The sequence below is a fragment of the Rosa chinensis genome, chromosome 3, assembly GCF_002994745.2.
Source record: "Rosa chinensis cultivar Old Blush chromosome 3, RchiOBHm-V2, whole genome shotgun sequence".
Lineage (NCBI taxonomy): Eukaryota > Viridiplantae > Streptophyta > Magnoliopsida > Rosales > Rosaceae > Rosa > Rosa chinensis.
This window is the reverse complement of record NC_037090.1, coordinates 45101319-45126434: the sequence shown is the minus strand read 5'-3', so window position 1 is coordinate 45126434 and position 25116 is coordinate 45101319. Positions and strand designations below refer to the sequence as shown.

The window sequence follows — 25116 nt, the reverse complement described above, 5'->3', positions numbered from 1 at the left end:
GCATCCTATTTACATTAACCTTTCTACAACAGCAATCCAGTATAGTTACAAAAAACATCATTTTCACTTTTGCATCCCAACAGTCAGCATTTACAAAAAAACAAAACTAAGCACCAAAATGCATACTGAGCTCATACCTCTATATTTAGTTGTTTGGCTTGCCGTGTGGCATGCTTGGGACAACACCATAGTCACCATCCATTTCAATAACCTCATAGTCTTCATCTCTTGATATTTCAGAATGACCACTTGCAGTAGTTCCAATATCAACCTTGTTCAACCATGATTGTAACACAACAATTGGACTTCCATCCTCAGTCTTGTCATTGCCCTTGGAGTTTTTAAACTCAACCATGAATTTTATCATCCCACGCTTGATCGCCATTATTTCCAGTTCCATTTGATTCCTTTGCTTGTTTATTGCCTCTGCTTGTTCCTTTCTCAAGTTCTCAACAAGGTTTGGAGCCTCCAAACTCCACCTATTTTCCCTTTCTGTTGCTTCTAGCCTAAGCCTAATAACTTCTTGTTGTGCAAGATTCACAGTATCTACTTGAACCTCGTAAGCAGCTTTTAGTTCTTTCACATCCCTAGTTACAGGACTTTCTTGAGTCACAATACCAGGCACATCCGACCAATTGACTCCTGCTCCAAAGCCTCTGACCTTATTCCTCTTTCAGGTCCAAGAACCTCAAAGTACACCTTATTACGAACTATATCAGTGACCTCTTCCTTAAAATCATCCTATATTGACAAACCATATGCATTCAATATGTTGCCTACAGATTGTTGTATATAGAAATATTTAATGGACACTTGTTTTATAAATAACATACTCACAATGATTTGGCTAGACTTGGTATCAATTGGTTCTCCATCTTGTCATGTATGGGTGAAAGTGAAAAAGCTAAGCCGTAGGGCTGGCCCTGGGTATAGGCCTATCAGGCTTGTGCCTATAGCCCCCAAACTTCACGGGCCCCCAAAATTAAATCAAGTTATAAATATATATATATATATATATATATATGTGTGTGTGTGTGTGTGTGTGTAAAAAAAAAAAAAACGGTAGACATCTATCGATATATTGTCGTTCACTTCTTCTTAGACGCAGCTACTTGTCTTCTCGTTCTTCCCCATCACTTCTCCAGAATCCCAATTTCTCACATCTCTAACCTAACAGGTAATTCATCATCATCATCGATTCATTGATTCATCGTCGCCCGGTCGCCAATAATCATCATCATCTGCAATTAGAATTTTGATTTTCTTGTTCTTCTTCTGTTAGTTGTTGTTTTATTGATTTTCTGAATTTCTGGCAGATTTGGGAATTGGGGCAATTGGCATTTGACAAGAAGGATTTCTGAGACTACTCAGAGTCTCAGACTAGCACCGAAATTTCGTTGGGTAAGTCTAATCATTCTTTGTAAATCCAACTTTTCAATGAATCAATGATTAAGTTTTTTGAGTCTGTTTTCTTTACTTTTTTTCCTTGTTTGATTCGACTGAAGATCATAACTAATTATGAATTATGATATAAGTGCATCCTTGATTCTTTGTTAATTGTTAATGGAATGGGTAACTAGTACTAGTGCCGTAGTGCATCCTTGATTCCTTTTTTTTTCTTTGGTATCAAAGAATATATGATCAGTCTTCTTTGTTATAGTCATCATATTTTAGTCATTATATATATATATATATATATATATATATATATGCTAAATTTTGAAGCTTTTTGGGGGACCAAATAGTTTGTTTAGTGTGCAGAAGAATATTTTTGTTGAGTGAGCTAAATTTTTGTCTTTTGTAGGTTATAATATTATGGCTCCAATTAGAAAATATCCTTCTGGTGCTCAAAAAAGAAAAGAGAAGCAAAAGAGAGATGCATTAGTTAAGCTTCAAGCCGGATCTTTTAGTAAGTACTTCAACACAAATAATAAACAAGCACAGACTTCAGCTGATCCAAAAATACATGAGAATGAGAATGAAAAGGATGTTGAAGAACATGATCAGTTAATGAATGAAAATGAGAGTGCAGAATCAAGTCAAGGTCTTAATGCCAATGAAAATGGTGATATTAGTCAGCCTATACATGATAGTGGTGGTACGGACGAACCAAATCTTCCAGTGAATGTGGAAGAAAATATCATTGTTGAAGATGATCAAAACAAAGATTCAAGTGCAGAATTTGACTTTCCATTTGACGTTGATGATCCAGGAAATTGGGATAAGATTAAACAAAATGTCAGAGATTTTTAAGTTGAAAGAGGTCCTAAAAGAGAGAATGATCTTACCTTTCCGGTTGATGACTTGGGGAGACATTTCAGTCCCACACATTATTTTCGTGTCTTTCCTAATGGTGAAAAGAAGCACAGGAGGTGGTTGATTTACTCAGTTTCGTTAGACAAGGTATTTTGCTTTTGTTGTAAATTGTTCAAGCAAGACCACAACAAGACTTTATTGGGTCAATTTGCTAATGAAGGATTGAATGATTGGAAAAATATGAGTGCAAGGCTTGCAAGCCATGAAAGAAATAGTCAACACATCAGTTGCTTTACTAGTTGGATTGAACTGGAAACAAGATTGAAAAAGAATGCAACAATTGATCAAGCTGTGGAAGAACAAATAAAGAAGGAGAGAGAACATTGGAGACAGGTACTCTTGAGAATCCTAACTGTTGTGAAAAGACTTTCGAAAAATAATTTGGCATTTCGTGGGGATAATGAGAAAGTGTATGAGGAGAACAATGGGATTTTCTTACAAGTGATTGAGATGATTGCTGAATTTGATCCGGTGATGCAAGAACATGTTCGGCGTATTTTAAAAAAAGAAACTCATTACCACTACTTGAGTCACAAGATCCAAAATGAAATGATTCAGCTATTAGCAAATGAGGTAAAAACTTCCATCATTGCAACGATCAAAGAAGCAATGTACTTTTCAGTTATACTTGATTGCACTCCAGATGCAAGTCATGAGGAACAAATGTCTCTTGTTGTCCATTGTGTTGATGTTACAGCAAGTCCGATTGTGGTAAGAGAATAGTGTTTGACGCAAAAACAAGTAATAACCAAGAGTCCAAATTTAATTGCAAGTCTTCAACTAAAGTTTAGAAATACGGCCCTAGGGTTCTAACCTTAACATCAGTCTCCTTCCTCAATCTTTTGGTAACTTTTTTAAAACACGGCCAGGTAGTAGAGGAATGATTTTGGTGAGGCTCAAGGCCCACTTGCATGCACTTCTCATATCCAATCAGCCTAGACACAATGTCCTACTAAGGTGCGCCTACTTGAAAGAGTCCTTCACCTTTTCAGTTATGGTTTGAAGCTCACAATCAAACTGTAATGCTCACAAGTATATTATATGTATATTTATAGAATTGTTGGCGCAAATGAACAAGAAATTATTTCAGTCCCCCGACCTGAATAACCACTACAATTTTATACTACAATCTTCTATAAGGTTAATTTTGGAGCGTATCATGACATAAACTTTGTTTTACTTTTTATTTTTATTCGGGATTCATAGGATTTTTATTATTATTCTGGATTCATAGTTTTTTTTTTTTAATTCTGGATTCATAGTTTTTTTTTTTTATATTCTGGATACATAGGTTTTTTTTTTTTAATTATGGATTCATAGTTTTTTTGTTTATTCTGGATTCATATTTTTTTTTATATTCTGCATGTAGTCCTGAAAGGTGTGTGTGTTAAATGTGTAAGTTGTTACTATACTAGTTTCACTATTTTCAACCTCTCTTCTATTTTTAGTCAATATGAAAAAATTTACTCTCTTTGGTAGTTTATTTGGCATTCAACATATTACTAGTGGTAGTCTAGCTATTGAATATGCTCCTTGATGAAGTTCTTTTCTCAACCTCTCATTCATTTTATTTAATAAAAAATTAACTTTAAAAATAGCATATATCTCAAAGGGGGATGTAAAATGGAAAACACCTACTCAAACGAACAATGACATAAAGAATGATTATCAACTACCTTGACTTTTTCTACCCCCTAATACTTCTGTTACTTTTTTATTTTTGAAAGGCACTTCTGCTACTTTTTCTTTTTTTTGAAAGGCACTTCTGCTCCTTTTGCTACTTTTCCAGATGCTAAATAGAGAAGAGCAGATACCTGCAATATTCAACAAAATAGGTAAAAAATCAATTAAATGGGAATAGAATTATGCCCTTTTCCCACAACAACGTCCTCAATTCTATTACCAATTCAACAAAAGAATGAAAAACCCAACAGAATTGAAACCAAAACCGACGTCACTCCTACACAACTGCAAAATGTTAAAAACTGAAGTTGCCTAACATAATACTAGAGAAGAGAGATTGTGGAATTCAACATAGTGATTTCATTGACTGTAGGATTGCTTAAATAGCAAATACACAATGAACAAAGCAGAAAAATAAACAATAAATAATAAATTACGTGCATATCGTTCACTACTTTATTATACTGCAATCTTCTACATGATTAATTTTGAAGCGTATCGTAACATAAACAATACATTACTTTTTATTTTATCCGGGATTCATAGTTTTTTTATATTTTGGATGTAGTCCTAATGGATGCATGTGTTAGAGGTGAATGTCGTTACTACTAGTTTCAGAACAATAATATTTCAACCTCTTTTCTATTTTTAGTCAACATGAAAAAATTTACTTCTCTTTGGTAGTTTATTTGGCATTCAACCTAGGAAGTAATCTATTTGGCATTAGTTTTGATTAAGTACATTTCTTTTCGGTAATCGATGCATGCAATCTTTGTCTAAAAAATATAGAAATTTTCAAGTATTAGCAAACGAACCATGACATATAGAATGATTATCAATTACCTGAACTTTTTCTGTAGTTCTAATACTTCCGCTACTTTTCCAACTGCTAAATTAAGGAGAGTAGATACCCGCAATATTCACCAAAACCATAGGTAAACATCAATTAAATGGGAAACTCCAAAATCTTTTGAAAGGAAAAAAAAAAAAAAACCTTGAACAGTTAACTGAAGAACAAATAGTTGTAAACTGGATTGAAGATTACCAACGGAATAGAATTTTGCCCTTATCCAGCAACAACCTCCTCAATTCTATTTCCAATTCGACAACAGTATGAAAACCCAATGGAATTGAAATCTTGCAGACGTCACTCCTATGCAACTGCAAAATGTTACAAACTGAACTTGACTAATAGAATACTAGAGAAGGGGATTGTGGAATTCAAAGTAGTGATTTGATTGACTGAAGGATTGCTTAAATAGCAAATACAGCAACGAACAAAGCAGAAAAATATGCAACGGTTAATGACTAACAAGTCCTACACTCAAGGGATTCTCCTAAAGAACAGGTCAAAACAAATTTTCGAAATTGTTGCAGGCAACACTAGAATGAAACAAGCTGCAATCTAAAACAATGCTGAAACAAACTTCCACTTTAACCATGGCGAAAGAAACTGCAATTCTAATTTTCGAAATTGTGTATCACATCTCAACTCCTTCCAATGATTCCAAATTGCAATTTCTTGTTGGAATACACATGTCAGAAACAAATTGGACTGAAGAAGAAGCTAAACCGTGTGTAATCGAGTGGCCGGAAATCCCAAACACCCAAATCTTCAAAAATTAACCCAAAATGAAAACTAACAATATAATGATGTAGAACTCGATGAGGAGACGAATTTCCATATCTCATGCATGCCTGATTGTCGCCGGAAATTGCTTAAAATAGTCAGAAAGCCAGAAGTTTTGGAGGTTTGAGTCTCCTTTCCCATTCGGAGATGGGACAAACCAAGAGAAGAGATAGGTCGACGATGAGGAGACGAGTTAAGAAACTCCGATTTCCAGCCATGATGTGGCCTGACACCAGAGCTAATGAGCTATGGTCAACGGTCGAAACGGGTTCAGAAAACGTGACCATGTCGATTTTGGTCTTTTTCCCTTTTTTTTTTTGAGAACTCTGACTATATGTTTGATTATACACATGGTGGTGAAGCCACCTATCAGTGGTGTTGGCTGAAGAGTTTGAAACACGTGAGCAGCATAAAAAGTTGACTAAAATCTAGCATCTAGCAATTAAGGAGTTAGAAATAGTCAGAGTAAATCTAGCCACCTATCAGTGGTATATATTGTTAAGGAGATAGAACATTTGAGAAAATATAGAACATTTGTTACAACTTACAATTGCACTTAACTTGTATATATAGGGCTTCTATCTTTTATACAGATATCGATAAAGAATCAGACTTATTTATACTAGTTCCTTTTCATCTTCATTTGCTTCCCTGTTTGCTGCAATCTTTCTGATAATTTTGTCAATGTCTGCTAGGCGTCCAAGTAAGAGTCGACGTTATCATGGACCAGCTCGTATTCGCTCTACATCTCCTCCAGATGGTGATTATTTTTATAACTCCAAAAAAGATGCTGATGTAAAAGTACGGGAAGTTAACCCGTCACTTGGACTGGAGTATATCAATGGTGTTCAACCTGTTACACCTCCATTACGGGCTATAAAGGTGGAACCTCAACATTCAGGCGTTACTTGTCCGGGAGGCCGAGTTTTACCAGCTTGGTGTTATCCCGGAAAAGACCCTTTTTACCCTATTGATCTCATCGCTGATGATCCTGAAGTAAAGCCTCGTGTTTTAAATACTCAAATAAAGAAAGAAAAACATAAGGTCGGCCCATCTTGTCCAAAATCAACCATTGTTATTGATGACTCATCTGATTCATCTGACGAAAATTAAGAAAGTTGTTGCTATTTTATCATAAGGACATATCCTATTTTATTTCTTGTCATATAGTAATAATTCTTTGTAAAACTAGGTAGTTTTTGTATACCTACATTTGCTTCCAAGCTAGTGATTCCTAAATTTTTTTTTTATCTTCTTATTTATATTATGTTAACGTCTTAGATGAGATATTCACTTCTACACGAGATATATGGTTCCTATTCTTACTTGTCAAGATATATGTTTCTCAACTCTTCCTTGACAGCTTATCTGCTCCTTGATACGATATTTCTTCGTCGACATAACATCTACTCCTGAACAACATATAATCTTATTCCCGATGACATATCCTGAATAAGTGGAATATCTATGTAATTGAACTTGTTTGATATAAGTAGTCATATAACTGGACTACACATACCTAAGAATAAAAAAAAAGAACAATAATTGTCCCAAGAGAAAAAAATACAAAATAACAATTTGAAATTTGTATTAAAATAAAAAAATAAAATAATTTTTTTATTGTTTGCCGCCACTAAAATTCTTCCCGCTGCCTCAAATATTTGATCATCCTGCACATATCCCTAAAATTGCCCATATCCCTAAAATTTTGGAGCCTCTACACGTTACTCTTCTACCACCTCCACCGATGAAACTCCAATGAACCTATCAGATCGAAAACTTCACACCTTCTCTTCCATTGCCCATCACTCTCTCTCTCTCTCTCTCTCGCGTAGTTCTCCTTTTTCCCTCTTTATTCTGTCTCAATACGTCTTATTCTTCTATATCTTCTGGTTAATCTAAGCTATAATCCTCTTGATCTTTGTTTACAGGTGTGCCTCCATTCCAGATCTGCTCAAAAATAAAAATTCAAAGAAGTTTGGTAGTTGGGCAATAGAACAAGAGGCTTGTTTCAATTGTATGATTGGTCTTGTTTAGGATTTGAGGTGAGTGGGTTCTCTTTTCTTTGCAACACGTAGTTGACAATTACCAGCAATTGTATCTTACACTTCAACGGAAAATTCTCTTTTAACCAAAATCTAAGGCTTCACTTGACTTCCTTATATTATTAGATGTCATCTTTCTCATTTACGGCTATTTGGTTATTTTATTTTTTTTGGTTAACACGGCTATATGGTTTTTGGGGATAGTGTTTAAGGGTTTTAATTTGTTATGTATCTGCTGTGGTTGTGTTTCTAGTTTGTTGGTTGGAATCTAGGATTTGGTGATTGTTTTGTAGCAGGGGAGTAGTGAAGTTCCAATAGGTATTGTGCTTTTAGGTGCCAATTAGTTTGCTCAGACATGCCTAACAAATGTAATCTTTTAGTATTGGAGACCTTGATGATCTGAAATTAAATATCTTTGTTAGTATGAAGACTTGTTTTAGGTTTTAGTCCTGATAGTCATGCAGATGTGTCTTATCAATTGCTCTATTTGGTAAGATACTTATTGCAAGGGAGTATTAATGGTGGCTGCACAACGTAACTTTCAATCATTTGCTCCTATGAATATTTGTATTGAATAAGTAGGTATTGAGTTTGTCTCAAATCATACCTCCATGCTCTGTTTGTTCTGCATATTCTGCTTTGGTCATTTTCATGTCTATCTCATATATTTTCAACATATTAAATATAACTCTTCCCCCTAAACCTGAGCTCCACGAACAACAACTCTAAAATCATCCTTCCAATTCCAGCAACTGAAAGCTTAGATTTGTGGACCAAACTATAGCACTACCCTAGAAGAGACACTTGCAAAGGAAGAGTTAGAGAATATGGTTAGATTTTCGGTGAAGCAATTGCCCATTAATTTTGTGATGGCTATTAATACTGTTCCTTATTCATCTCTTTCTCCTTCTTTTCCTTTATTTTTTTTCAAATTCTTTCCATTTGACATGCAGGATACAATTAGTATACATTGAAAAGACAAGGAAGCAAGGGCTGCAGCTGAGAACTTGCAAGTTGCTCTCTCTGGGGTGCTTGAAAAAGTACGGGAAGAGAAATTAGTTGTTAAGCAGAAGGGTAATATAATTATCCAATCTATGTTTATTATTTTCTCTAATTCCCCTTATAGTATCTGCACAACTTTGCATTATGTCTACCTCTGATGTTATTAATCTCTATGACCCTACTAGGATTTACCCTACTAGCCAGTTTTATTATTATGGATTCATAGTACATATATGTGATGCCCCGGAAATTCGTATTTATTTTCCGAGGATTTTCCAGACTTTAAATTGTGGGTATCGGACGGTTTTGTGGCTCGTGGATGGAGCGGAAGTGTTTCGGGCGAATAATTATTCAGGAAGCGTCGTTTTAGGGGGGCGCAAGGGTTGACTTTTTATTCGTTGGTATTCTCTGAAAACTTCCTTCACAAAGATTGTAGAGCGCGTTGATACGAGTTCGTGGACATGCGGAACACGAGAATCGGAGTTCGTATGAAGAAGTTATGGGCTTCGGAAAAACTTTCCATTTTGGTATAAAATGATGAAAATTTCCGGAAATTGCAAATAAGGCCAGATTTCCAAAAACGGAAACCCAGCTCTGTTTTCTCTCTCCTCGAGCCCGAGTCGCCTCTCCCCTTCGCCGGCTTCGTTCTCCCTCCTCCGGCCACCATAGGACGCGATGCAAAGTGGGTTCTCTTCACCTCAATCCCTTCTTGAGGTCTGTGGAAGAACTGGAGCATGAAACGAGCTGTGGAGGGCGGTGCAAGGTCGAGAAGTTGGCGGCGGAGCTAAGTCAGACCCAAATGTGAACTTCTGATTCCGGCCACCATCCCCGGTGTTTCTTGAGGGCTTTTGAAGCCCATAGGACGTTGATGCTTCTCCCAAAGCGGTTTGGGACGATTTCACTTGTGGAGGACGAATCGAAGCTTTGAAATTCTAGGGTTCATCGAATTTCAGATGTTGCGAGGTAAATTCTGGCCAAACGGCTATGATTTAGAATTTGTGTTAGTTATGAAAGTTTAAATTGGAGTTGAGATGAAGAACTTTGGTGTTGGGAGTTTTGTCAAATTCTGACTTTGGTCCGGCGGCGCTGCCGCCACTGTGGTGGTGTTTTCCTACGGTTTTTGGCCATCTCAGGGTAGTTTTTGTTCCTGAGTTCGATCTACTCGTCGATACGAGCATTTCGATATATTGTTTGTAATTTTTGGAGATCGTATGAGCATGTTAGGGTTTTTACGGTTTCGGACCGTTCGATGTTTCGATCCGTGAGGATCCGACTATCCGATCGACTTGTGGTTTCGGCATATCGATCGTAGATGTATTCTGGAGACATTGGGTGGTCTCGGATGTGGTTTCGCCTCGATTGGCGTCACTTTGGGGATTTTAGTTCAAAACAGGGGTTTCAGACTTAAATCGTTTGTGAATTGTTACTAAGTGGAAACTGATTGTGATTAGGTACTTGACGAAGTATTCTTGGACGGTCGTTTTGTGGGTTGGCTGCTTTGTTCTGTATTGAAGACGCAACAGGAGTTTCGAGGTGAGTAATCTCACGATGTTCATTCAAGAACGAGTTTACCATATTGTCCTGGAGTTATGAGATTAACTGTGACTACAGTGGTATTAGTGGCATTCCTGAGTGGATGATCATGTATATATATATATATATTTGCGTGATATATATATATATATGTATTGGTGGAATCTGTGTGATGAGTTGGATGATTGCTATCTAGGTGATGACTGATGAAATTGTGTATTGAGTTGTGATTGTAGGATATCATGTGTTGAGATACCATGGGTCTAATATGACCGTCTTAAGTGAGATTTAAGATATGGTAGCTTGTGTAGGAATATCTGTGTGATAAATTGATGACATCAGTATGATGAATCTTTGTGATGATTGTCATGTAAAGCTTGTGTAGGAATATGTGTGTAATGAATCGATGACATCAGTATGATGAATCTTTGTGATGATTGTCATGTAAAGCTTGTGTAGAAATATCTATGTAGCTTGTGTAGGGATATTTGTGTGATGATTGCTATCTGTGTGATGACTAGCAATGAATCTATATGATGATCGCTATTTGTGTGATGACTGGCGATATCTGTGTGATGATTAGTTGGATGATCGCTATTTATGTGATGACCGGCGATATCTGTGTGATGATTTGTTAGATGATGACTATCTGTGTGATGATCAGTAGGATGATGGCTATCTGTGTGATGACAGCTCAGTAGCGGAGTTGAATTGTTACTAAGTTAACAAAGATCGAGAGGACTGTTGAGATGATGGCTATCTGTGTGATGACAGCTTGGTAGCGGAGTTGAATTGTTATTAAGTTAACAAAGATCGAGAGGACTGCTGTGATTGTCGGGGCTACCGACAGACGTCAGAGTGTGAGATTACGATGAGTACTATGATTTGAATCGCTTGACTTAGTGTGACCTCCTGAACTAAATTATATGCAAGGATTACCATGAATTGTTTTGTTTGTTTTGAATTGTGATTGTCTTGTTTTCTTCTTGATTTGATTGATTGATGGTTTGATTTTTTTTGAAGACCTTAGTGGTGACGATTGTGCTCTGTGTGAGGATGGGAAGGTGATTCATTGTTTTCACCTTGATGTCATGTTGATGACAAAAGATCCTTCCCAATTCCAACGGTGTAGGGGTTATTTATGTAGGTCAGGTTAATCGTGGCTGATGCTGAGGTAGTGTGCTTGCAGTTTAACGGTAAGAAGTCAATTTTGTGACTTTACCGTTATAAAGACTTCCGCTTGTAGTGAGCTCTGAGGAGAATTTATGTTTTATTTTGGTGTTGGCAATTTAATTCGTAAGCTCGTGTATTATGTGACTCTGTGGAGCAAGTCAATATTGGAATTGTGGATTCAGGCCATCAATATGTACTTGGGTTAAAAGGGAAAAAGTTTCTAAGTATTTTGTATTGATGGCTGAACGTTCACGCATATATAATTATGGGGTTATATATCAATTTTTATTGTGTATAAAATCAGGGGCGTGACAATATAGGATCTCGTGCATTAAATATTTGCATAGCAGAAATGAGAAACCCAGACTGGTTGTACCAGTTTTTGATTTTCAGCTCTTTGCTTTTTATGGGAATTTTTCATTATGATAGCTAGCTTTACAATGCCATGAAAGTAGATCTTTAATTTTCTGATCTTCAATTTGTTTTTATTTCACTGGGAGAACTGAACCTTTTGTTTGATTCTCTGAACAAGTTCCAAAGGAGAATCATACATATTTTGAATCCAACAAGACTTGTGAGAATCGAAATATTGCCAAGTGAAAATGAGGTAGCTGTAGATTTAGGATCTGGCTTTGTGGTGGGTGTGGGGTTCAGTTTGCTTGATTACTAATGGTAAAATTATCTTATGGTAAAATTAAAAAGCCTCACTTATCAATATGGGGTGAGAAAAGGAAAGTAAAAGCAATTGATGGCCAGATTTGGCCAGCAACATCCCTTTCATCCCCATCATGATAAAGTCTCTATATAAGAAGAATGTTTCATTTTCTTCTTAATGAGCTTAGATGGATACAACTGGATTGGTCCAAAGGCTCAACCAGGTTAATGATATGGCAAGAATGAATTGAATGATTGTTTAGTTCAAATGTAAATGAATTGAACGTTTCATTTTCTTCGTAAGATATGAATTTTTGCATGGTCTACAAGGATATATATGTGTATCAAATTGTTGTTGGATATATATGAATTTCTGCTAGCCATCCTAGCTTGAAAAATATTAGTGTACATCCAATTGTTCCCACTTGACTTCCTTATATGCTTAGAGCTTATCTTTCTCATAACTTAGAGAAAAGGGCTATTTGGTTTTAGTGGATAGTGATTGAAGATTTTTGGTAGATGTGAGGGAGGAGCGTAATTTGTGGATAGAGTTCAATTCTGGGAGTCCTTATAGGCATCAGTTTCCTAGGTATTCAGAGATTGGTTAGTTGCTATCTTCTCAAATTGCAGTGTTGCTGTTATTTAGTATATTGTTTTTGTCGTTGGCTTTGCTAGTGCTTTTCTCTGTGTGTGTGTGTTTTTTTTTCTTTTTTTGGTGGTGTTCTTATCCACTGTTGTTTGCATTGTCTTGATCATTAATACTCAGCTGGTATAATAGCAGATATTTGGCTGAACTACTAGTACAGAAGCAAAAGTTGGGACCATTTGGGCAGGTTTTGCCGCTATGTAGCAGACTTTTAAGTCATGGTTGATATTTATGCCTACAGTTTAGTATTACTCAATATAATTTCGTGTGTATTTTCATATTATAATGCAGTCATGACAAAGAAAGGAAAAGGACAGAAAAGGGCAGCAAGCACTTTACATCTCAAGTCTTCCACACGTTCACAGTCTGAAGACATTCCCAATGAATCAACACATGGTGACGAAGAGGTGGAAGGGCTGGAAACTGAGGCTACCAAGAGGAAAGGTAGAGGCCCTGCCAAAGGAGAAAAAGGCTACGGCATGAATGCAGAGATTTATGGAAAGAGGTATGTTTAAAGTCAGTCAATTTTTGTCGGAACGTGCCACCTCTTCCATTATTGAAATTGCATATGTTTTTCATGCTAAGTTTAATTATGTTTACAATGCCTAGGATTATAACTCCCCAAGCTTTGCGAAGTATTTGGCCCCTCTTCAGGTCAGAGCTGTAAGGCCCATTCATAACATGGGCACAATATTTGCAAGATCAATTGGATAAGTTGTTTGACCTATGGAAGAATAAAAATTTCAAATTTGATTGCTCCGAGGATGTTGCCTTTGAAAATCACCTCGGCCTATACAGCCGAGGGATCAAGGAACAAATTTAAATCTGCCATTATAATTCTTTATGCTAGAACCATTATGGGCTAAATTATTACGTGATTATTACATAAACATTATGCCAGAAGCATTTGCCAAATTTATTACTTGTACGTAATGCCAGAAGCATTAATGGGATTTGAACCCATTTCCTTAGGTATATAACCGCTGCATTAATTTATTTATGTTATGATTTAATAACATATATTGAATTTGGCCAAAAGCTCAAATCAAGAGCTCAAATCAAGCCCAAAGTCATAGCAACAAATTCGAGCCAGAAACTCAGGCCCAAGTTGCAAGGCCAGAATAGAAGCTCACTAAATGTTACCATGACAAAGTTATGAATCTTCTCAAAGTAGGCTCATCCAGTTGGATGCGATGTCTAGGTAAGGTTCAGATGAGGTTGTGTACTTAAGTGAGCCTCGCTCCACCTAAACCTCATCCTTCCTTACCTGGTCGTATTCAATTGGAGTTACCGAAAGGGTTGAGTAATAATTTTCATTCTTTGGCAGACCAACCTGAGCCCAGCAGGCCCACTCTCCCTCCAAGGGACCTAGCAGCCCAGCAGGCCTCACAAACTCTTTGACTAGCACATGAAAGCCTAGGTCACGAGCCCGCAGACTAAGCTCGATAGGCTTCACTATCAAGCCCACTCCTTCTTTGGTCTAGCAGAATCAAAATAAAAGGAAAAATGATTTCATATTGTAAATAGATTCTCCATATCTAATATGTGTAATTAATTGCCAGAAGCATTTATTTACATAATTGGTATCTCAATTGATTTATGATTTCCATTTATCCAATTTGTGAGATATTATTACAATTTACTTCATTCAATATTTTATGTTACTTGTCTAAATTTTCGCACTAGAATATATGTATAGAAAATGCAGGTACCTAATGAACTAGAAGTTCTAAATGAACCAGTAGTTCATACATAAATCAAACTTGTAGTTTCGATAATGCCATTTAAGAAACTTGAAGTTTCTTTCATAAATTCACCACACATGATAAAACCAGTAGATTTTACATGTCTAATCCGATTTTTCATACCATGTTATAGAACCTGAAGTTCTCATTACTTGCTTATGGATGATATTACCCAAAGAACTAATATTATGTGTTCCTTTCCTGTAAGAAATGTCAAATCTCAACATGTTTGACTTTATTGCTTTGGAGGTCTCAAGAAGAAACTATCTAAAGTGAACTCAAGATGTGAAAATTCATCTGACTGCAAAGAAGATAAGATCAACAATCAATGCTAACAATGTCATCATTGACGCTTTTAATATGAGTGCCATAATTTTCAAAAAGGAAACATATGGAGTAAACACTCCAAGTTGAGTATCCGATGAAGAGGATATACAGACTCTTTGGGTCGCTCTGGAAGAGCACTTTCACCATCAGATGACCATTTCTTGCTTGAAGCAAGACATGATTGGCAGAACGAAATTAACCCATATGACCGTCTGTCACTTGGCCAAAGTCCAAGAGGCCACGTAATTAGGCTCCACATGGTAGGAACCATAATGCCATAACTCAGCAAGCCCAAGTTGAAAGGAACACTGGTCCGGCCTGTTGCCACCAGAATCAGCATGATCTTTGTTATCGATGTGGAGGAATTGACTGCTGGTCCCGCACCTGTTGTGCGATAGCCGAAGCAGTAGATGAGTATTACGCCGATCGCGGAACTCGAAATACCAACTTTATTGAAGGATAATTTTCTATCGATTCCACACTAGAGATCATGGATTTTCAGGCAGTTACTCAATTCATCGTAGGTGCATCCCCTTATGAATAAGGGTCCTGTATATAATGACACACTATGCTATACTCGTTAAGAATATTTAATACTAGACCATCATATGCAAAGACTAGTACATACACCACCAGTTTTCTGCACAGAATGCAAGGGAAATTTGTGGACATATCCAACCACCATGTGGACCAGTTAAATATTAATGGTTTTGGTTGATGTATCGACAAAGTGATCACATGTTACACTATTGTCTGCAAGAAAACGCTGCTTTTGCTAAACTCTCACCCAGATCATGAAATTGAGGGTTCACCACTCGGATTATCCCATAAAGTCTATAAGACTTGATAATACCGGAGAGTTTACATCGAAGTCTTTCGATGATTATTGCATATCCTTTGGGATTGATGCTGAACATTTAGTTCCCTATGTTCACACCCAAGATGGTCTCGCAAATAGAATCTTGGTAATGCGCACCAAGCTTCTAATTTCTGCATGGAGCTATGCAATCTTGCATGCAGCTATGTTGGTCCCGTTGAGGCCCACTGCTACCAACCTTACTCCGCGTTACAGCTGGTGACTGGGTACGAACCTGATGTTTCGTACTTACGCACATTTTGGTATGCAGTCCTCGTGCCAATTTTGCTGTCACAATGTACAAAATTGGGTCCTCAACAAAGGATGGACATACATGTTGATTATGAATCTCATCCATTATGTGCTCTTTCGAGCCCTTGACAGGCGATCTCTTTACCGCTAGATTTGCGGATTGTCACTTTGATGAGACAGTCTTCCCGCCGTTAGGGGGAGATAAGAACGTTACCATTCCTAATGAACGACGTGAATTGACGTGGAATGTCCCCACTATGTCTCATCTTGATCCCCGAACCGCACAATGTGATAATGAAGTGCGGAGAATTCTAGATCTACAGAGTGTAGCCTAAAATATGCCAGACACTTTCTCTGATCTAGCTAAAGTGATGAGATCATATATACATGCTGCAAATGTGCCTGCAAGGATAGACGTCCCTGTAGGATGTGTCGTCCCAGATGGACGAGGTACGACCATGGCGGCTAACCAGTCATATGTCCCTGCCCTGAAGTGACGTAGACCATTAGGTTCGAAGGATTCTTATCCCCAGAAGAGGGTAAACTTGGCACAAATGAATCCTCTTAACATCACAATCTCAAACAGATCCATCTCATGAGATAAATCCGTATTATGGGTCTGTCCTAGAAGAGACGATGTTGGGGGACGCTCCAACATTTGAACCCACTCCCGAGAATAGAGAAATCTCGGTAAATTTAGTGAGATTTGGAATTGGAATGAGTTCATCATCGATGATGTGTTCGGTGGCCACCGAAACTATAACAAGCAATGAAATTGAACCTTGCTTTGTTGATCAAATTCAACGAAGAGACGACTGGCTAAAAAGGAAATAAGCAATCCAGGTCGAATTAAATTCCTTGATAAAGAGAAAGGTGTTTGGACTTGTTGTTCCTACACCTCCCCATGTTAAACCCGTAGAATTTAAATGGGTATTTGTAAGGAAGGGTAATGAGAAAAATGAGATTGTGATACACAAGGCTCGTCTAGTGGCGCAATAATTTTCTCAACGCCTTGTGGTTGATTACGAGGAGACGTATTCTCCCGTAATGGACGTCATAACATTCCACTACCTTTTCAGTTTGGTAGTTTCCGAAAAACTGAATATGCAGCTTATGAATGTGGTCACAGCTTATCTCTATGGGGATCACAATACAGAGATATACATGAAAGTTCCTGAAGGACTTATGATACCCGATGCAAATAGTTCTAGACCACGAAACACGCTCTCCATTAGTTTTTAGGCGTTCACTTTATGGATTGAAACAATCTAGACGGAGGTCGTATAACCGTCTAAGTGAATATTTGATCGGGATGGGATATGTGAATAATAAACTATACCCATGCGTGTTTATTAAGGAAACAAGTTCCGGGTTTGCAATTATAGCGGTCTATGTCAAAGACATGAATTTGATTGATATTCCTGAAGAGATCAATGAAACCGCAAAGCACCTGAAGTCAGAATTTGAGATGAAAGGCCTTGGGAGAATAGATTATTGTCTCAACCTGGAGCTCGAGCACAGTGCAGATGAAAAATTTGGTCCATCAACCAAATTACAATTCAGAAGATGTTAAGACGCTTTAATGAGGATAAAAGCAAGCACATCGATGGTTGTCTGAAGTCTAAAGAGAACCGTATCGTTCTGCAAATGATAACGAAGAGATATTGGTGCCAGAAGTCCCATATCTAAGTGCAATAGGCGCATTATTGTACTTGGCTCAATGCCCTAGACAGGACATCTCATTCAATGTGAACTTGTTAGCTAGATATAGCTCTGCGCCAACACGCCGCCAACAGAATGGCATAAAAGACATTTTTCGCTACCTTAAAGGTAAGGCAGATATGGGCTTATTCTATCTCTACGCATCAAGGAATTGGATCAAACCCCCTTGATCCTCAGAATGATGCTTGCCTTGTTGGATATGCTGATATATACTATCTATCAGACTCGCACAAGGCACGTTCCCAAATTGGTTATGTCTTTACCATTGGGAATACTGCAATTTCTTAGAGGTCTACAAAATAGACACTTGTTGCTACCTCTTCGAATCATGATGAGATACTAGCTCTTCACGAAGCAGTATGTGAATGTACATGGCTAAGAGCCGTTACAAACCATGTTCGAAGCACATGTGGACTGCATTCCACCACTAATGAACCAACCATTATCTACGATGATAATGCTGCTTACATAGAACAGATAAAGACGAGTTTCATCAAAGGAGACAACACCAAACATATTGCATCAAAGTTCTCCTTCAATTAGCAACAACAGGAGCATCAGAAGATTGAAGTTAAGCAGATTTGATCTGAAGACAATCATGCAGACCTCTTCACCAAGTCACTACCGAAGTATACATTCCAGAAGCATGTTCAAGATATTGGTCTACGTAAACTATCTGAATTACCTAACATGTAATTTTCAGGGGGAGTCGAAATCATAGGAAGTATCCTGAAGCATACCCACTTGACCATCGTGTACTCTTTTTGTCCTTCGTCCAGGGTTATTTTGTCCCACTGGGTTTTGTTACTTGGCAAGGTTTTAACGAGGCACATCTTTAGCATGGTCACCTCAATTATAGTACATCCTAAAGATGCTTTGATTTGACATATATGCATTTGCTCATCTTTTCCCTTCGACCACGGGTTTCTCCCACTGGGTTTACCGGGCAAGGTTTTGGTGTAGCAACTCTAATGCATCCCTCTCGTAGACATACTATCTACTTATGATGTTGATAAGAAGACTTCACCTATCTCTATTGTGATACGACTACTCCACATTCACGCGTGTTGTGCTCCTTTTCTCCTTCGACCAAGGTTGTTTTTCTCTCACAGGGTTTTTATTACTTGACAAGGTTTTTGACGAGGCAACTTAGAAGCGCTCAGCCTAGGCAACACTATTAACATGAAATATCCAAGGGGGAGTGTTGTAAATAATTATGGCTAATATCATGTAAATAGATGGAGAGTCATATATGCCTTTCACTATAGATTAGTGATTGATAGTATTGTGAATAGGAGTAATTGACGTTGCTATTAAACGTTGCCTATTTGTATACATCATGTACTCCTATATAAACCCCCTCATGGTGAGATGAATAGACACATAATCTGATTCTCTGTGTCCAAACTCACTCTCTCTCTCTCTCTCTCAGAAATTTTTCCGTTTTACAACATATATCACCATTATCACATAACTAATCAAAGTATAACAATTACTTAAATTACCACAGCAGATTCATATAAGAGCATATAACTTTTGAATACCACAACATAAAGAATATAAAGAACACATAATCAACTAAGTGCATATATTAAAACCTGTTGATCATTATTCTGCCTCTTTCTTGCTTGGCCATCCCTTGAGCTACCTTCACCCTACATAAACATTGCAACAAGGCTCAGATACCTTCTTACCTAAGAATTATTAAAGATTGTAAAGATGGTCAGATTTTGCATTTTAAAAAAAAAAATAACTAAACACTTACAGATTTAGACATTTTTGTTGGACAACCTTTCTTGTTATGACCCTTCTGGTTACATATTGTGCATGTCATCTTTGTCCCATATTGGGTTTTAGGCATTCTAATGGTGCCATCAGATTCAGGCGCAGGAGGTGCCAATTTCTCACCAGGCTCTTTGTTCCTCTTCATCTTAGGTCGACCTTCTTGCCTCCTATAAAGTGGAGGAGCAATTGGATAATCAATTTGCTCCCAATCATCATCACCAGCAATGGGAAAAATGATTGGATTGTAGGAATCCAGATACTTTTATGGGTGTAGGAACTCGTCAACATATAATGCAGGATTCTCTTTCTTCTTAAAAATTGCACATATAGCATGAACACATGGGATTCCACTTAACTGCCACCTTCTACAAGTGCATATATGCTGTCCTAAATCAACAGAATGCAAGCTAGTTGCATTTTCACCAGTAACTTGGTACCAAAACTCACCAGAAAGGTGTGCTCTATAATTGGATGTGTATTGACCAATCTTGTCAATTATTTTTGCTCTTCTATTTGCCATTCGGGTCATCATGTTCATCCTTATACTCTCCATCATAGCCAATGGAAGCTTGTCCCTTGCTGGTAAGATAGCAGCATTAAATAATTCACAAAGATTGTTCAATAGTATGTCACATTTAGAATTGGTTCTAAAATGTGACCGACTCCAATGTGAAGGGGACTTATCTTCAAACCATTTGTATGCATCTTTAGATTGTGCTTCCATCTCTACCATATTCTTGTTGTACCAAACCGGTGTACTAGATCTTGCTGCATTCCACATAGTTTGCTTTAAGCCCTCATCCAGATGTTTAGACCTGAAATTATTGTACAAGTGTCTCACACAATGTCGATGTTCAGCCCCAGGAATCAATTCTGCAATGGCATTTTGCAACCCTTTCTGCTTGTCTGTGATAAAAGCATAGTGCAATCCATTTTCAAGCTTTAGATCTACAATGAGATATTCTAAAAACTAGGGCTGGGCGCGGTGCGGTTCGGGCCGGTTTGGGCCTGAAACCGCAACCACACCGCATTATTCGGTAGGCCCATTTTACGAACCGCAACCGCTTTAAAATGGTTTGGACTGCATTTTCGGTTGCACCGTTTTATCGGTCCGGTGCGGTGCGGTTTGCACCCAAACTGCATACTAAAACATGCAACCAAAACCTGGAAATTTGAAAACATGCAGACTTGAAAATAATAGAAAAATCAACTAAAAACTGAAACTTCTACTTTCAGCAGACCAAAGTCCCAACAACTAATCAATCAAATATGAAATAAACATACAGACCAACTAGTCAACTAAAACCTAAAACAATTCAAACATACATAATTACATACCAAGTACTACCAACTATAGAACTACTAATACAATCGGTCTGAATAGATTCAAATTAGTGAATTACACTAATACAAAGCATTTGTTAAAGTTCAAATTAACCAAATGTAGAAAGTGGGAAACTGAGAATGGGAATTCATAATGGTGCCAAATTACAGACCAAAATAAAATGGTAGTCCAACAAGCAAAACAAATGCCAAAGTGCCAAACTCAGAGTTGCCGAGTGCCGACTTCAAGCTTCCTCCAAGCAATCCAACTCCTTCACTTCATTCCTTAGTGTCACTAACAGCAGATTCCCCTCCATCCGTCCATCAAATTTCCAACAAGTGCAAAGCAAAAAAACAAATAAACCCATCCAAATCAGAAAGCTATCTTACAAATCCAAAGAAACTACAGATTCATATCCTTATAAATGATCGCAGAATTAACAATGCAAAACACAGCTATTTTACAAATCAGGAAGTTCAAAAACCAAAAATTAAAACGGTGAAACCCTTACCAATTTCCAGCTTTTCCAAATCCTCATACATCTGCAGCTCATCTTTGGTTGGTTCCATATACACATCAAATCCCGCTCCCCTTAGCCAGTCACTCAAGCAAACTAATCCCTCAACCATCTGTCACATCCAAATTTTTTTTTTTTTATGCGACTTATATTCCAATTATGGAAATAAATTTCCAAAATCGAAATACGAATAATTGGAAAATAACGATACTAGACAAGTTTTCAAAATTGAAACACAACCTTTATTACAAGAGGGGTTTACAACAACATTTACAACAAAAAGTCAACTATATTCCAAGTTCTTGTATAGGACTCAAGCATGATTAACAATAACACACATGTATATTACATTATTAAAAACACCCTTGTAGTAAAACAACTTCAAACTTATTTATTTGTCACCTGCAAAATGATAAAAAGGGGTGAGCATACATTGCCCAGTAGGAGAATGAAACCTCTGTGAAGATTATATATAGAATAGCAATAATGAATGGATGCAACTATTATCTATTCTCGATAATCCACATTGTAAAATAAACTGAACCTACATGTCCCATACCATGTATTTTACCACGAAGGTGACTCAGAGTATTCAACAATGTGAACTAACCCCCACCCAAAATCAATCCCCCTAACCCTCTTTTGCTAGTCATCTTGTCTATTCCCCTTTCGCCAGTCCCGAATTACCCTTTCAATATCCTATATTAAGTGCACATTAACAAGTGGGCATACCTGGGATCTGGTACCTGCTGAGGTTATAGACTCAACTACGCAAAAGATAAACCAACATACTCATTCCAATAGCATATTTACATTACCATCACCACCCTTATACTTCATGTCTTATTGATGCACAAATACTTTGAATATGTAAGTGTATTCATTATTCAGCCATACCAAACAAACAGAAACACAGAGGACATAAATGCATATAATCATGAACACAACCATCCAATACAATCATGTAAACAACCATCCAACGCAAACATAGAGGCTCCCCAAGTTTTTCCCCTACCTTGATTGATTTTCACGTTAAGTATCCGGATGAAAACAAGTTCCTATTGCAAGAATAGAATTTATTAGTTCCACACATAAAGAATTAAAGCAAAACTCAGCTAACATACTATGAAAATCTTAGCAGTGAGTTATTTTGACCAAAACAGGTTTTTACTTGACAAACTGAAATACTGCAGTTTTCTGATCCAGTCACCTTAATGTTAAAAACTGTACAAATCTGTTTAAAATCTGCTTTCATGGTCTTCTAAAGATTTGTAGCTGACATCCTAAAGAAATTCTCAGAATTTGAATCATCTGAAAAAAAATTTCCTAGTATTAGTTATGAATTTTTAAAGTTCAGCTACAGTCCCACGTTTTTCTGCAGAAACTGCTACTGTGTGCTAACCTCTTCAGTTTTAATGTACTTTCTACAACTCCAATTTGTGTAAAACTTTCAATACTGAAAATAGAGTTTCTAAAGTGTTAAATAAAAGAAATCACACTTTCAACAAGGCTTTAAAGGATGAGTGAAGGTTTTCTAAATTCAACTTTAAAACTGCATATGTTTCCTACTTGGTTCTTGACTCTTCTCAAGTCAGATTTTATTAATCTATGTCTTCCAAAAACTCTAATGACTAAAGGAAACAATAAACCAGATACAAAGTGATTTCAAATTCTAATTTGGATTAATTCAAAGACCAAAAATATAAACTATTTTTCCAGAAAACTAGTGAAATCAAAATAGAAGATAAGAAAATAATTAGTTCTAGTTGTTCCAGTAACAAGAACTTTATTCCTAACTGAACTTCATCTATATTGCAACTTCTTCTATCATCATGAATCCCCAGGTCTTATAATAGACTATGAACATAACCCAATTTCCAAATTGCATTAACCATCAGAACCACAAAGAACTCATCAAATCAAAAATAAAAGAATCACACCTGACTTTTTACTCCTCCACTTCTAAGATACCAAAACTCTCTCTCTCTCTCTCTCTCTCTCTCTCTCTCTCTCTCTCTCTCTCTCGTTTGTCTATGTATCTAACAACTCAAGAAACTGTATGGAAATCATAGATGGTTTAGCCTATTTATAGTGTCTGGAAAGGAGGTGAAAACGTAGAAAGCAAGATAGATATTCTAATTGAAATCTTACCCATATAGGTACTAGACTTGCCACTCCAGATTTCTAGAGTTCCAGCTCCTGATTCTAGGGTTCCAGCTCTAGCTTCATAGCTTTGGGGAATCACCAAATTTGAAACTTGATTTCCAAGGCTGTTGACACCTCCTACTTACCCATGGCAGCGGCTATGTCCTTTGTACTTTCCTAAGGCGGTGGCTGGTGTATCAGATGGAGGAGAATATGGGGGTGAGGAAGCCGATGAAGAGACGGGACAATGCTTTGAGTTTAGGCATTGTTTGATTTGGTTTTGTCATGGAGTTTATTCTATCAGCTGTTAAGCTACTTGGGTTTGAGTTTTGGGCCAAATCTTTTGGGCTAAACTCTATTTACTTAAACCCAAATAAGTAAAATTCAGCTCTATACTATATATATATATATATGTAAACAATATTTAAACAAATAGTTTAGCACAATAATTAAAATTAAACTTATTTTTTTAGAAAATGTTAAAAATTTTAGGTTGTCGCACCATCTTAGGGGTAAGGGAAGCTCTAAAAGGGTCCACCACCCTTTTTCCAAGGCTGAATGCAGCTTCGGACGCCACGGTTGAAGCAGGTACAACAAACACATCTTTGGCGATTTGGGACAGAATGGGATATCTTTGAGCATTCTCCTTCCACCAAGCCAAAATTTCAAACTTGGGGTTCGAAGGGTCTTCTGAAGCTTCCAATAGATACTTGTCCAGCTCATTCTTGATCACCACAACGTCCTTCTCTTGCCGCAAAAGGTTGAATTGATGCAGATTTGCTGCATGACTATCCTCATCAACTTGCTGATGCATAGACTCGATCCTTGGCATTGTCACGTTCCTTGAAGCTGCTGTAGCAGCTGGATCTTCGTCTGCAATTGAAGGAAAAGTTGAGAAATTAATGTATCTATATTTTGTAAACTATCAAAATCAAAAATGTGAGAACAGAAAAAACAAATAAAGAGTAACCTGCATAAAAATCAAACAGCAAGCTCAAGGTTGTCTTCACTTCATCGATCATCACTTCCACACATCTTTGGTTTGCTTGCAGCTTTGGGAAGAAGAATTCAAGATACAATAGTTTGTATCTTGGATCTAAAACCACAGCAATAAGCAAAATTTTGTTAAGATCTTCAAGCTGCAGCCAATACTTGTCAAACTTTTTTTTCATCGAGGTGCCAATGCTAACAAGAAGAGGATCCTCACTAGCTATGCATTTATCAAGCTCACCAACAATTGTGCACATCCAAAGAAGAGGCTCATTAGCAGTTACACGCTTAGTGGCACTAAACTTCAAGGTTGCTTCATAGAAGATCTTGAGAAATTTAACGAGCCTTGCTGCCTTTTCCCAATCTGCAGCTCTAGGAGGCCCTTGTCTCTTGCTTGCACCCACTCTCTCCTGAAAGTAATTCTCAAATTGCTGATCTTCATCCTCAAGCCTCATAAAAGCTTTCTTATACTTGCATGCAAGATCCAACATGAAGTATGTTGAATTCCATCGTGTGCAAACATCAAAAAGTACAATTCCTCCCTTGTGCTCAACCTTTTCTTGAGCTGCGCACTTCCTAAACTTCTCTAATCTTGCAGGTGATGATCTAATGTACTTGACAGAATTCCGAATGCCATCAATGGAGGAGTCTAGCTCCTCCATTCCATCCCTCACAATGAGGTTCAGAATGTGGCAGCAGCATCTCAAATGCAGAAAGCTGCCTCCCAACACCAACTGATTCCAATTTCCTATCTTCTCCTTTATGTAATCT

General features: G+C 37.3%; 1 protein-coding gene and 2 long non-coding RNA genes across 5 annotated transcripts; all 3 read left to right on the top strand.

Annotated features, from left to right (window-relative positions):
* The first annotated feature begins 1115 nt into the window (after positions 1-1115).
* Positions 1116-1914, top strand: LOC121052176. The gene is made up of 3 exons (XR_005808258.1): positions 1116-1177; positions 1317-1401; positions 1805-1914. It is a non-coding gene; the product is annotated as an uncharacterized LOC121052176 (long non-coding RNA).
* A 96-nt stretch (positions 1915-2010) lies between these two features.
* Positions 2011-3039, top strand: LOC112194640. Its single transcript, XM_024334855.2, has 2 exons — positions 2011-2238; positions 2434-3039. Exons 1-2 carry the CDS (start codon positions 2011-2013, stop codon positions 3037-3039), a joined length of 834 nt encoding a protein of 277 aa, XP_024190623.2.
* A 4573-nt stretch (positions 3040-7612) lies between these two features.
* On the top strand, positions 7613-13455 carry LOC121051996. 3 transcript variants are annotated; one of them, XR_005807730.1, is made up of 4 exons: positions 8299-8504; positions 8628-8748; positions 12974-13187; positions 13292-13455. It is a non-coding gene; the product is annotated as an uncharacterized LOC121051996 (long non-coding RNA). The 3 variants fall into 3 exon arrangements; XR_005807728.1 differs by lacking the exons at positions 8299-8504; positions 8628-8748 and adding an exon at positions 7613-7674 and having other exon boundaries at positions 13292-13452; XR_005807729.1 differs by lacking the exons at positions 8299-8504; positions 8628-8748 and adding an exon at positions 12500-12869 and having other exon boundaries at positions 13292-13452.
* The last annotated feature ends 11661 nt before the right edge of the window (positions 13456-25116 follow it).